General features: G+C 38.7%; 2 protein-coding genes across 3 annotated transcripts in view; both read left to right on the forward strand.

Annotated features, from left to right (window-relative positions):
• Nucleotides 1–15004, forward strand: part of myg1 (myg1 exonuclease) — a 36290-nt gene that overhangs the window by 9865 nt on the left and 11421 nt on the right. The window contains exons 3-6 of one of the 2 annotated variants that reach the window (XM_088337229.1): nucleotides 2379–2538; nucleotides 6612–6761; nucleotides 8047–8169; nucleotides 8249–8430. In XM_088337229.1, the coding sequence (XP_088193355.1) occupies nucleotides 2379–2538; nucleotides 6612–6761; nucleotides 8047–8169; nucleotides 8249–8430 (615 nt within the window). Of the gene's footprint in view, nucleotides 1–2378; nucleotides 2539–6611; nucleotides 6762–8046; nucleotides 8170–8248; nucleotides 8435–15004 lie in introns of those variants that run through there. The other variant, XM_088337230.1, reaches the window with a different exon arrangement.
• Nucleotides 9144–11400, forward strand: LOC148364614 (uncharacterized). Its single transcript, XM_088337308.1, has 2 exons — nucleotides 9144–9836; nucleotides 10636–11400. The coding sequence occupies exons 1-2, from the start codon at nucleotides 9396–9398 to the stop codon at nucleotides 11398–11400; spliced, it is 1206 nt and encodes a 401-aa protein (XP_088193434.1). The 5' UTR covers nucleotides 9144–9395.

Raw genomic sequence — 15004 nt, forward strand, 5'->3', positions numbered from 1 at the left:
GATTTTTGGTTAGGGGTTTGCTCCCCCACCTGAAACAGATAGCACCAATTTCCATGGTTAACAGTAGCAGGAGAAACCTCCTGATCTCACTCAGATACAGCACCTTTATCATCTGGTTGCTGTTGTTTATCGGTGTAAAGCGTCATCTTCCTCTTCAGAAATTAGCCGAACCTTGCATCACACCTTTCCCCCCAAAGCTTTCTAGTATGCATATGACACCGATGGCTGATAGCTGATCCTTTATCACTGGGGAAACTCAAAACGCTTATTTTTTGAGAACATACGGGAAAAAAAGCCTAAATCTGTTTCCAAAATTTTAGGTAGGATTGTTTCCTTCTAATTCACATCGTACAATACGCATTGCATCAATTGTGGCTTTCAAGTTTTGGTTAAAAAAATAAGGAATTTATGTAATGTTCTTCAAAGTCTGATTAATCTTAGGATACACCAAATGTTTTTTTCCCTTGTTGTGCTTTGTTGCATTTGTTTTTGTCTTTCGGGACAAGTTTCTGTTTTCTCCATTACATAGTGTGTGATAATGAGATAAAACCTAATCCCTTTTATATGTTCTAGAACTGCAACGAATGATTGTTTTAATAATCGATGAATTGGTTGATTGTTTCGATCCATCAGATTAAAAAAAAATAATAATAATTTACTCCTACATTCAAATATTGAAGTTTTGAGCTAATGGAAAAATATAGTCCACAACACAACAGAATATTCTTTAATATAAAACAATAAAACAAAACAAGTGTTTTACAAATAATAAAACAAAATAAAATAAAAATACATACAAATGAATGCTATACACCTGCAAATGTGTAAGATACATTTTTTTCTACCAATTTATCCAAAGATCATATTACATTTAGATTCATCACACAGAATAACTAAGAGCAATTAATGACATGTTGATCAGCCCAAAACTATTTAAAAATGTATACCCCTTTTAAAACTTGTCATTAACTTTGTTTTTTGGGTGAATTATTTGATTACTGACGCTGCCCTACTTACAAAAGAGATTCCGGTGTCTGATGCTCGTTCGTAAGTTGAATTTGTTCGTAAGTTGCTTCATTGCTATATTTTTTTATGTTTAAGGTTTGTATAACTATGTTTAAGGCTTGTACAAGTAACCTGTATTGTTTCGTACTAAAAAAATAACATTTCATAAAATGATATTCTCTGTAAAGATAAGGTTGACTTTGACTTACTTTTGGAAGGGCATTAAGAGATTCTCCTCTGTGGTGAAAAGTGGCCGAAAAAAGCGTTCCGACCATTTTCTCAACCGCATCAGGGTTTCTTATTCCACTTTCACTTAAAAAGAAACTGCTCACCTCTTCTTTACACTTTACACCAACGATATTGAAAGGATGCACAAGATATTAAACAATAAAAAATGTAAAAGTTCTTAGCACGCAAAGATTCAGTACAGTATATTTACCCTCGAACTAGGAAGAGGAAGCGGATTTTTTCTTTCGGGTGGTTGCTGGGTGACCTCTTACAGCGCCACCAGAAAGCAGAAAGAAGCATTACAGTAATGTCTTGTATTCAGAAAAAGGTGAACACAATACAGAATCTAACTTACAGCAATGTCCGGATATTTTTCAACATCCCGAAAATAATGTTCGTTTCTACCATTTTTCGTAAGGCGAATGGTCGTAAGTAGGGGAGCGTCTCTATTTGCGTTGATGAACATCCTTGGTGGCTCGAGAAATCGTTGAGGTAATTAGTTGCCAACTTTGTTAATAATCGATTTTAATGATTTTTTTTCTTCTATTCGTTCTTGCAACCCTCACATGTTCTTAATATTACTTGTTGTCTAGTGATAAGGATCTGGTGCTCTCCCACGACCCGGGTTTGATTCCAATTGCATCCAATGTTTTACAAAAGTAGTCAGCGTAAAATATTGTATATAACACGTGCCCAAACCTTGAGTTATCTTAGAAAAAGAGCGCGTTATACACAGATAAATACAGTATTGAATCTCAGTCCAATTGTATAACAGCTGGGTTTGCTAGGTTTTGTGTTAGGAGCGTTGATTTCATTGTTCTTAAATCATCTCTAATAAACTAAAAAAAAAAAAGAATCAATATATCGCCAGGCCTATGTGGAACTGACAGAAACAAATCATTACACTTTAACGAAGAAACACACTTACTGGAATCTGGGTGTTTAAGCATGCCGATGCTCCCAAATATGCATTTTTTTTTTTCCCAGCTCGACGATAACCAAGCAAGTAAACTTCAGTCCTTAGTGAGGCCGTTGTTTCTTTCAACTAATGTGTCAAACACGGCAATGAATTTTAATGATATGCATTGGTCCAGAAATCATGGGAACGTTCATTTGCCTTTCACATTATCTGTCTTTATGTTTAGGACCTTTGAAGAGACCTTCCACAGCCTGCGTCCTGACAAGCCATGGGTGACCAAGCTCAGCTCTGCCGGCCTGATTTATCTCCACTTTGGCCGTCAGTTGCTGGCTCAGCTTTTGCAGCTGAAGGAGGGAGACAAACAGCTGGAAATCCTCTATGACAAAGTGAGTTTGACAGGACAGATAATGTGTTTGACGCTTCTCAGGGATTAGCGTGCATTGTGGTCTGCCTGATGCTTTTTCGTATCTGACCCAAGCTGAGGAAAAAAGTCAATACACAAATAAAAGGGGACGGCAAAATTTATTTGGTCGCAAATCTCAACAACTTTAGTTTCTGAAAGTCAGGATGTTGGAATTAGTGCTTAGATACCAGCCTAAGATGTAATAATAGTGCAATCTTCATGAATCAAAGCATAGTCCATCGTAACAATAGTGCAATAAAACAAAGTGCAATAACATTAAGCAGCAACAAAAAAAGAAAATAAGTCACAAGGCATATATATTTTTACACTTGCGTGCTATTGCATGTGTTTTTGGTTTTGTGTAGTAGCAGCAAAAAACAAGTCGTAAGATATGTTTTCAGGTTTGTGCGCTCATTTAGGGGGATGATGGCTGCAGAAGAAGCTGTCCCTGAGCCTGTTTGTCCTAGTTTTGAGGGTTCTGTTGCGCCTACCACAGGGTAATAGGTCAAAGAGTTGGGGGCCGGGTTTACATGCTGCGACTAGTAGGATTAAGAGCAAAATTTTGCCAAAATATATATTTTTTAAAGCCATGTAAATGCTCAAGGTTATCAGAATATGCTCTTATTCGGACTGCTAATTGGGTTAGGTTGAGTTCATAGTGTGATCACTTGTTCATGTCAACACATTCTGCTCATCTGATGATTTAAGCTCATGCTATATTTATTTTAATCTGTAACTTATTTCTTCATTGATACTACCAAGAACTTTGTACAGAATCACATTTTACATGCCAACTCTGGTTGATCTATACATATCTGTAAAGCTCTAAAGCAGGGGTCGGGAACCTTTTGGACCCAAAGAGCCATAAAAGCAAAAAATGTTTTAAAAAGAAATTGAGAGAGCCACATCATATATTTTCAGACAAAATTGAAAAAACTGCCAAACACGCTCTCTAGACAAAAGCTAATTCTTCAGCACATTTGATTTCACTGTGTGTCATTTGATGATTTAATCAAATGTATGAAATTATAATAATGCCAAATCCTGTGCCCCAAATCAATGTAAATTTGCCATTTACAACTTGTCTTCCACCTTCAGTTAAGATTGTTGAGGCAATTCTTTTCCATGAAATTTGTCCTTAACGGTTTCAAAACAATGTGCATGCAAAGTTCTTTTGTAAAAATGTCACAAAAACTGCAAATGATAAGCATATCGTCATATTCACTTTCGTGTAGACTGCACGGAGCGAGCGAGCGAGAGAGAGAAAGAGAAGGAAGTGCCTTGCGCTGTGTGCAGGGATCCGCCCACCTGTACTGCTCACCCAATCAAAATCGTTTGCCACCGTTTTTATTTATCAGGTTAAATGGTTTCTTATCAAACTTCTGCATTATGTTGCTTCGGCTTTATATGGACCAAAATTGGGAGGAAATCACTTGACTTTTAAACGCCACAGAGAGATGTGCAATAGTTATTTTATTTCGGAGCCATACGTACTCATGAAAAGAGCCATAGGTTCCCTACCCCTGCGCTAAAGCATAGGTCTCTGTGCAATTGAGTTTGACAACCCTGCTCCAAACTATACAAAACACAAAGCTAATATTCCTAAATACATTTTTAGCGGGTTACAGTAAAATAGCTGGCAGGCTGCAAGTGGCCCTATGGGGCCAGAGTTTGAATCCCCATCTTCTAGCCAAAAATGTGTCAGATAAAAGATTCCTATGAAATTTATTGCACACATTTGCATTACACCTATTGCACGGACTATTCTTGTGACTATAATTTTTCCATATGTTCTGGACCCCTAGTTGCGACTTCATTTAGCTCGTCCCCCAGTTGTCGTACTAACCAATACTAATTGGCCTCAAGTAAAGGGGGTTGGTGAACATTTGCTAGGTAAGGTTTGAAATTGACTCGCATATTAAAGACATAAACTGTGACGTTCTGTAACCTGCAAATAACTTGGTGTCTCCTTAAAGCATTAACAGAACATTTTGTAAAAAATAATTTGCAAGTTTGTGCCGTCCTTTCTCCATCTGAAATCTGGCAGTAGGGAAGGACCAAAAATGAAAGCAGCTCTTCTAAAGTGTGACAATTCCGTTGAGCCAGGCTCCCAGCTGAGTATACTGCAATTCTATTTATTCTGCTTTGGACCTGTCAGCAGGAGGCTTTTATGCACGCCTCTTTGCACGGTTCATTAGGCTCTCCAAATCTTTGTCCGCCATCATTGTACCGTATTTTCCGCACTATAAGGCGCACATAAAATCAGATTTTTTTTTTTTTAAAAAGCTGACTATGCGCCTTATAATCCGGTGCGCCTTATATATGGATCAATATTGAATTACAAGGTCTCGCAACTTACGGTAAGCAGCCACCGACTCCATTTTTCGCGTAGAAGAAGTGCACTGTGCATACTGGGAAATATTAAACAACGATTCTCTTTTATTTGTGCGTTTGTATAAAGACCCTGAAATGGCTCCTATTAAGAGACACGCTTACAACGCAGAGTTTAAACTCAAGGCGATCAGTCACGCAGTAAAACACGGGAATACAGCGGCAGCAAGAGAGTTCAACATTAATGAATCGATGGCCAAATAAGGAAGAATAAACAAAGTTTCCGTGGCAATAAAAGCGAGATGGCCACAGTTGGAGGACACACTTGAACAGTGGGTTGTTGAACAAAGAGCAGCAAGTAGAAGTGTCAGTACAATAACTATTCGAATGAAGGCAACAGCGCTGGCACGGGAACTTAACATTAAAGAATTCAGAGGTGGTCCTATTTGGTGTGTGTTTACGTTGTAGCGGGCAGAGACGGGAGTCGTAGGTGGAGTGTCAAACAAAGGTGCCAACGAAAGCTGCTTTAACGACATTTAAACTTGCAATCGAAACTTACAAAACAAACCAAAACACGAGAGTGGCTCGAGCCGGCAGAATTAAGAGTCCCCCTAGGAACTCGCTAACTGAACAATGGTTCCATGGGTGAATTATGTAAAACCCACTACAACGTTTTACATTTTACAGTTATTATGTTATCGCTTTACTGTTATTGTTTCGCACTTGTTGTTTTTGCACATTACGAGTGTCAGTATATTGCGATTGCACTAACGTTTAATTTACCATAACAGTATCAGACGTTTTTTTTTGCGTGTTGACTAAATGGAGGAAAAGTAAAATGTCATGCCTTGTTGTTGTTCAAAGATGTTAAAGATGTGTCACGAAAATGCTTTACCTCAGAGAAAATAATAAAACAGCTGTTTATTCATTTTGGGAGTGAATGGAGTTGTGGAAAGCTTGTTTGTTATCTATTAATAAAGTTTGACTGTTTTGTTGACATTCCCTTTAGTGCGGCACCATCTAACGGTTGCATCACGTAACTACATCCTCTACTGTAGCCAAGTCAAATCAAGTCACATTTATTTATGACGCCCTTAATCACAAAAATGTCTCGAAGGACTGCTCAGGATTACAACTACAAAACTGCACAATTACCTGATCTTAAACCAGCATGCACTTATAGCGCCTTATAATGGGGTGCGCCTTATGTATGGAATTAGTTTAAGAATATATCATTCATTCACGGTGCGCCTTATAGTGCGTAAAATACGGTAATCACTATTAGCTTGCATCAGCTCTATTCTCTGTGAATATTTCACAATGTTTTGTCCGTGCCTTTTGTCTTTTTTTGTTTTATCTTGCGAGAGTTTTATCACCGTATATACCCCTTTTTTATGTCAAATGATCAACATGTTACCTAGGATGTCCCAAAGGAAAAGAGGACATTTTGTATGAACTACATCTCTTTTGTTGCTCTTCTATGGCTCCCTGTCTAACATTTTCCAGTTAACTGTAAAATAGCAGCTGTTCTCCCTGGTTTAACAAGCTTGCAGTGCACTTAGCCTTCAGTTACCTTCAATACATTGGATCTTAATGGCCCCTAATGTCTTGTTTCCACTACCCCTCGTCTTGCAAAAAGTGTTACATCCATGGTATGATGTAGTAGTTCCTATTTCAATGTCGTTAAGCGTTTATTAAGCCCTCCATACTTGTCCTTCCTGGCAGCTCTATGAGAACTTTGTGGAGGAGGTGGACGCCGTAGACAATGGCATTTCACAGTGTGACGGTGAGGCACGGTACGCCATTTCCACCACGCTGAGTGCACGTGTGGGCCATCTCAATCCGCGTTGGAACAGCAAGAGTCAGGACACCGAGGTGAGCGTGTGCGTGCTTTGTAGTGGAAATCGCTGCGTCTCATCAAAAAAACACCATGTGGAGCTCAACATAAAAGGCAGTCACAGCTCAAACGTCGTGATTGTTGGCGAAGCTCAAAGACTTCTATACCATCCCATTATTCCAAATGTCACCCTCTAAGCAGAATTAATAACTTTGATAGACACAACGGTGCTTGAAGTTTGTTGGCTAAATGTTTGAACAATGTAATAACTATGTAGGCATTTGCAAATGAAATATACAAGGCTTTATTTTTTCCTCTGTGATAAAGCATAATCCCGTTCATTCATAGAGCGTTGATATGTGTAGCGTGATGCACAATATTCCCCTTGCTGTCTTGAGGTTTGACTCAGTGCACCGGGTTTTTTTTTTTTTACAATAAAGACATATAGATAAAACAAAACATCAAGTCAAATTTACGCTTGCATTAGATTTTGCTACTTAGATGAAAAATGACGCCTCGATACTTTGGTTTGACCATCATGGCATTGATTTCTAGTTGTAAGTTTTATCTCTTGTTGATCGTTAAAACGGTACAACGTAATTGATTTCAGCGTCTATGCATTGTACACCGCTGGTGCTGCATTCGGTTTGTTTCCCCTGTTGTGTGTTGTTGCTTGGTTTTGTCCTAGGAGCATATTCCACCTCCCAAACGTAATTTGACCTGGTGATTGGTGACCCTAGGAATGGGAAATCCCGGTAAACTCCAAATCAAATAAACTCCATTAATTCAGCATTGTTAAAAAAAAATAATCAAAATTTTAAGATAAGCCTAATTGTGAAATCAAGATAAGACATTGAAAGGTTGCTCAAAGATTTTTTTTTTTTGCACAAGTGTCAGAATGCTGGATTGGGTGGTTTATAGTACATGGAGTGGGAACGAATTAATTGTGTAAGAACTACTTGATTGTGGTCAGGCAAATCCTTCAATGTTTTTTTGCGCATACTATGAATATTAATCCTATTTGATAAAATCAGCTATTTTGCCAAAGCTTTCTGTGTAGGATTATTTTTGGCATTAATCTTGGTTTGAATAAATGACTGATTGATAAGGATCTTTACTGAGTTTAAAAATCAAAATTCCCTGTGATGAGTCGTAACATCAAGATGATCACAGGCAAGCTCAATTTGAGAAGTACACTTGTTTTTTAGGAATTAACAAAATACAATAAGCAAACATCTAGCAGGGCAAAGTTACTATCACACAGTGTGACAGCACAATTGTCAAAATATATCAAACATGCTAATAGTACTCTTTTATCCACAGGAAGGGTTCAAAAAGGCCTTGGCTTTAGCTGGGGCTGAGTTTCTAGACCGTTTGGATTTCTACAAGTCCTCCTGGTTGCCGGCTCGTAAGATCGTGGAAGAAGCTCTTAATGAGCGGTACAAGGTACATAAAGTACAAAAAGCCCATTAAGTGTTTTAAAAAAAAACTTGATAAAATTCTGATGAGCCCCTCTGGTTTCCAGGTAGATCCCAGCGGACACGTGATGGAGCTCTCCCTGGGCGGTTGTCCCTGGAAGGAGCATCTGTTTGCCCTTGAGAAGGAGCTGCATGTCGAGACTCCTGTCAAGTACGTGCTGTACTCTGACCAGAACGGACAGTGGAGGGTCCAGTGTGTCCCGGCGGGCCTCAACACCTTCCAGAGCAGGTGATAACAGATTTTGAAATAATGTCTGCTTGACAGGGTCCAGCTGTTAGTTACTGTCTGGATACAAAGTATTGACAGGCTAGTGCTCTGAAGCATCCCTGATGTGTTAGTTGACTCACTGCTCAATGGACCGTTTGACAACAACTCATGGAAGTACAAAAATCGTTGTTTGTTGAAAGAGCCAAATCCTTTAGTTGAAGGGGAGTTCATCGCTCTGGAGAGAGCCCGACTTTCAAGATGTAAACACATCCTTGTTGCGTCAGAGCCACCTGAGCCCTGGATGTCAGGTCTGTGAAGCGCTATATAACCCCTGAGCCTACTTGACACATGCTTTCATTTACAACCACTCCTTTTGTAAAGGTGAATTTTAATGAATGTGAACACCACAAGTGTAATCTCGCTAGCAACATCCCGTTATTGAACCAGGCTCTTTAATTAGGCCGTTACTATAGGCGACTCGCCTCCACCCTTGGGAATGCAATGGAACAAGTGCAGGCCAAATTTGCATCACTGTATTTGTCAATGTCCACACATAATGACATTGGAAATGCATGTCATCTTCCTTTTGTGTAGTCTCGCTTTTACTTGTATAGATCGTCAAAGGTTTGGGGATCAAGAGCAAGTGATTAAGGGTATAAAATATTAATCGAGCAGCATAGAGCAGGGCTTTGGGACACACATTTCCTTTACATTGTAATAGTAGAAGTGCAGGGATGTGATTTTTCCGCTAATTCGCGGAATTCCGCTTTTTTTATCTCCAAAAATAAAATTTTAAAATTTCCGGTGTTTTAATTGGTAAAAAAAAAACGATTTCGTCTCGACAGCATGCCATTTGAGTGTTTCCGTAACTGAAATGAAACGTACTTGCGATTGGTTGAAGTCTCGTGTTGACCAATAAACGCGCTTGTTATAGGAGTGTGCCATTGTTCATTTCTCACACGTTTTTGCCGGGTGTTTAAAGAAAGATGTCCGTGATCGAACGCAAAGATGCTCCGCGAGCTAAAGAAATTGATAAGATTGTAAAAAACAAGTTTCGATGGGACTGGTTGGAGAAGGAATTATCTACGAATGTTGGAAAGAAGACTGTGACGAATTTGTTCAATGACTTTATTCGGAAGATCGATCGTGCCGGGAAAGCACTTTGCATTTGGTGTCATGATACCATCGACTATGGTGGGAGAGGTTTCAAAGCTCTTGAAAGTCACGCAAAGAGCAAAAAACACGTGAAAGAACTCCAGTCAAGAACGACAAATTATTCCATCGCTGGAAGTTTCGGTGCCCAAACGAAAACTCCAAAACTTTACGGCCTCCATCCCTTATTGACATCACAATCGGAAGCGGTAATAAAGAGACGTGATCCACCCCAACAACCTGTACCAGTTGCTGATAGAGTCGTGAATTTTGAGGTAGGTGGTAAACTTTTCAAATTTATTTGACAGTTTTCCCATTTTTTTCGAAAATATTATAACGTAATAAAAATGGCCATAAATATTTAACAATTACAATAATAGATTTTCATGTGTACATTACACCAACACTTTACTGTAGGGCCTATACTTATTGTACTTTCATTTATCAAATACTTGGATACGCTGCTATTAAAGAAATAAATTATTACATTTAAAATATGATTTAGGAAATTTAAAAATATTATTAAGCCTAATAGTAATCAAAACTATTGTCAGTATTTATATTTTTTAAATTAAGTACTTGTATGATATTCTACCATTGATTTTCTTAATGGCCACGATATTATTATGGTACATAATTTACTTAATATTAATAACATGGTTAATCATTGACACAAACTCAAATGAATGCTGCATGTTTGCACTTTTTAGGTTTCAAGATGTTGAGTGTCTTGATGTATGCAGTTACAGAGATGATCTTAGTCGAATGCATGATTGTGTTTTTATCAGAGCTTGCTGCATGAGGTATTTTATGTTTTTGTTATCCATTATGTATTAAGAATGATTGATTAAATGATTTATTGCATGGTAAATATTATTTCCAATGGTTTGTAGCTAATTTTCAACATTTTTTTGTCACCATAATAAATACTCTGACATGTGAATGTGCATGAAAGTTTAGACTAAATCCTTTTTTATTTACTTTGGTCGCATGACATTTTGGATTATAATTCAAATAATTATTTAAATTATTTAATTGTTTACTGATTATTGTTAAATTTCTTTTATTCTTCAGGCAATGCTGTTGGGAGTGCTGGCCGAAAATTCTCTTCCGTTCACCATGGCCCCAAAGCTCATCACACTGTCAAAGGAACTGGCAAGGGATCCAAAAGCTCTGAATGGACTGTCCATGGATAGAACCAGTGCATCCTACAAAACAAAGTATGGCCTTGCCCATACTATGCTTGATGAGACTTTAACAAACTTAAGATCCTCCCACTTTTCAATGAACATTGATGAGTCCACCAGCAACAATCTACACCGTGTCCTGTGTGTTCTCGTCAGCTATTTCTCCCCGTCGACAAAGTCTGTTGTGGTGGAACATTTAGCATCTTTGAGTGTTGTTAAAGTTGACGGCAAATCTCTCTTTGATGAACTCTCAGCCCTCATGACCAAGAACAATATTCCCTGGAGCAATTTGGTGTCTGTGTTGATGGACTCATGTGCAGTGATGCGGGGTTCCAAATCTGGAGTTGAGACGCGTTTGCGAGAGGGACCAGCACCACATCTCCTTGACATAGATGGGGATACCTGCCACCACATCCACAACGCCTCTAAGCATTTTTGCAAGCCATTTGAGTACAAGATTGAAGGACTCCATAATGATCTCTTCAACGATTTCAAGTGGTCAACCGATCTGAAGGAAGCTCTTCAAGAAATTTGCTTTCTGACAGGCATCACCTTCACCATGCCAGAGAGATTTGTCAGCCATCGATGGCTTTCAAACTATAATGTTTCAATGTCCACCTTACGCCTCATGGGGAAATGTTTTTTAATGTGACTGATTTTGAGTTGACTTAAACTGTAATTTTATATGGGATAGTTCAATATACATTGAAAATTTATGCTGTTGTCTTGTCTATTTCTTTGTCATCTGAGTGCATTGAAAGTACTTAAAAAAACCCATGAGCTCCGGGGGGGGGGCTTCGCCCCACTTTTCCCCCCACCAGGGCACTGCCCTGGTCCTACCTGGTTTCCCCCCCCCCCCCAGCTAGCAATCACCCCCCCCCCCCCCCCCCCCCCGCTAATTTTCAGATAATTTCACTTTGGTCAAATCACATCCCTGGAAGTGTCCTTGATTATTGTATTTAATGCACTCAGTTTGACGATGAATCAAATTTTTATCTTTATTTTGGCTTGATCTGTTAAACATAATGGTCCAAGAAACATGATTAAAGTTCCCTACTTTGTAAAAGTTCAAGAGGGCACCATATTGCCAGTCATAAGCCTGGAGAAAAGAATTCTGCTGTCCCTGTGAAACTTCAAGCTTCCAATGACACATAAGTTGGAGGTATCTTGAAACGAAACACTAGACATGAGGAATTAAATGTATTAGGGTGCTGGAGCTAATCCCAGCTGACTATGGGCCGTGGGCAGGAGACACTTTGGGCTGGTTTCCAGCCAATCTAAGGGCACAAACAGACAGATAACCATTCTACATACACTTATTGTACCTGGAACTTTGATCAGTGAGGCAGAAAGTCTAACCTGTCATCCAACTTGCAGCCACCATTATTAATTTTGGGGTGATTTATTTGGGAACCGTACAAATGACGAGAATAAACATTTCAAATCAACCATCTGTGCAATCATCTATCCAATGCCATTTGTCCGCTGCACTCTGAGCTAGATAAGGCCCACCAGGTGGTAAGGTGCACTATCAAATTTCTGGCCATTTTGGGGAAAATATGGCAATTTTTCTCCCACCAATCTTACTGATTTAATTGAAGTGACAATAGTAAAAAAATTGTCTATGGGCTTGTCAGATGATTAGTACCCATCAATAAAAGCTAACGTTTATCCTAAGAGAAAATGTTTACTTGCCGAGCCTGTCCGCCAAGCTTTTTATTTTACATCATCAGCGGCCTCAACGGAATTTTATAGTTGCTATTATTGACTGGTTCCCAGCATGCCGCACTCACGTGAGCTTATTAAAAATATCACCTTTGTTTTCCTCACTCACAGCCCGTTAGTCTCTTTTTAGCTGTGAGTTGTGGTCACTGCCCTGCCATTGTTGGCGGCTCTGGCCGTTTGTGGTCAATCCCAATTTATCCCGATGATGCAGCACCACCAAATGGACACGGTTTTGGCACATGTTGACTTCAACATAAGTGCCTGTCAGATTGCTGCACAGCAGAGCGCCCGAATGCCGGCTGCCGTTCTTTGCCTTTTTTCTCCCCTCACTCCTCCGAATGCGTCTCTTTAAAAATGTTCATAGCGGCTTTTGTCTCCGAGCAGCTGTTCAATGGAGACAACCTTGAAACAGGTGTAAGGGCCTCATTTGTGTTTTGCCAAGGTGTGGCATTGAATGGCATTGTGGGGACCAGCAATTACTCTGCACAAACAAACTCGGATAGTGCCCTGGGGACCAAGCTCCAACAATAATTAATCACTGTCATTTCCTCTTAACTACTTGGCCTCATAATTTCAATTGCAGTATTTTGCACCCTAGACCTCCAAATTGGAAAGATTATTGATCGTGCGCCTTATAACCCGGTACACATGGATGGTTGTTCACAATTGCATTATATTAGATACAACAGGAATTAAACCAAGATTGCTGTTGGAAGAGCGCTGGATCCCATCCACTAGTGATACAGACAACTCTCAAAGGAATTAAGTCTTATCTCATCATCACACTATTTTTAGTTATGGTACAAAATGTGTTGGAGAAATAACAAAAAGTGATTTATAACCGGTATTAAATGTTCTTTTACTTTTTCTCAGCTAAAATTAAACATAGTACTGTGCCTAAAGTTTTCAATACGTACTACCAAGTGTTTATTCATATATTTTTAGACAACACAATTACTTCCTACGATGCCTTTTTTTATTCTGTGTAGAATCTCGTGTTTCTCGTGAAAAATTTGCAAGTCGCGATGCAATACTGTATTTCATTGATTCCCAACCTTTTCTGTATCATGAATACCACCATATTCTCGCAGCCCGGCCCAATTATAACATCAACTATTTGGTACCATGTCTAAAAACATTGTGATGATGAGATCAACCCGAAGCCTTTTAAAAACTCATCTGTATCCCTATTGGTCTGATAGATGGGAGCCGGTGCGGTCACGGCGACTTGGGTTTGATTCCTCTTGAATCCAATGTTATGTTATTGTAACCTGGGAACCAATGTTATGCAAATGGTGATCAGTGAAATATCACAACAGGTTCATTAATGCACAAATGCGGTAATTATTGAATTTTTGTAAAACCTTAGCCCTAACAGTATTTATAGTTATAATTCCCTGCGCCTTACGAAATAAAAATGGCAAAAGATTATTTTTAGGGGTGCGTTTTATAGAATTAAGTCGCTGAAAAAAAAAGGGCAACGGCAAAAATTTATAAGTGAGGGACACCACATACTTCTAAGGCTTTCGGTTTACAAGCACAAACTAACCTGGGAAAAATACTGTTTTGTAAAATCAACATACCTATTATGATGAGAAGTATGTGCCTGTTATAATCTCAAAGTAACCAAATGGCACAAGCCATTTTGACGTGGTCTGCTTGGCAAATTGCCACATTGGTGACGTAACAATATACAGGTAGACGTTTGGTTGTCCAACTACTTCAAAGATGTTTTAACGTTTAAGGGAAATAAATGTCCCGAGGCAGAAGAATCTCACTCCTTGCACTGGCTTCCGCTGGCTGTTCTCACATTATATCAATAGTTTATACTTATTTTTGATTACGATCCCATAGTTGGTTCTGTTGGTGCAAAATGTTACCTTGTTGTTACACTTTTTCTTGTTAGATGTCCTTACTTAAAATCCTTGCCTCATTTTGGAATATAGTCAATGTAAAACATGCTGTGTTTTCCTTTGCAATTTTGAGGATTGGGTTTAAAAATCTCTTATCAAGTTTACATTTTGTGATATTGACTCCAAATCATCTCAGTGAGATTGCTGGCTACAAAAAAGGACGTCATAGTTTTTAGACCTCAAGTATCAGCTGACCACAAGCAGTACTTTAGAAAACCGTAATTGGGTTTTTTTCTTTAGAGAAACAGAAAAAATGAAAGTCTTTGTACAGTGATGATATTTATATAAAAAAAAAACTGCTTTTTAAGTAATTAAAAGAGGGAAAGCTAAATAAGTTTCAAAACTGGAAGGCCTGCATTACCGAGTCTCCCTCTTATGGTATTAAGACACGTTTACTGCACATGCATAAGACACACAAATATAAATATTCATGATTGCATGGGGAAAAAACACCAGATGGCTGTGTTAAATGTTATCTGTTGAGTCCAAGCACAAAACACTAATTATTGTTCTTCAAGGTTGGGGTTTTCCCCATGTGAACAAATACAACTGGAGGCCTTCCTATAGGAAAAGAAGCATTTTGAGATAAAAGACCATATAGCACAAATTCCATCACAG

Source organism: Urocampus carinirostris, chromosome 6, assembly GCF_059441175.1.
Source record: "Urocampus carinirostris isolate Australia breed hairy pipefish chromosome 6, RoL_Ucar_1.0, whole genome shotgun sequence".
Taxonomy (NCBI): domain Eukaryota; kingdom Metazoa; phylum Chordata; class Actinopteri; order Syngnathiformes; family Syngnathidae; genus Urocampus; species Urocampus carinirostris.

Bases quoted from the DNA above. Each gene is read 5' to 3' on its own strand.
- LOC148364614 (XM_088337308.1), top strand. From the start codon at position 9,396: ATGTCCGTGATCGAACGCAAAGATGCTCCGCGAGCTAAAGAAATTGAT. The intron at 9,837-10,635 runs GTAGGTGGTAAA...TTTATTCTTCAG, and splicing joins ATAGAGTCGTGAATTTTGAG to GCAATGCTGTTGGGAGTGCT.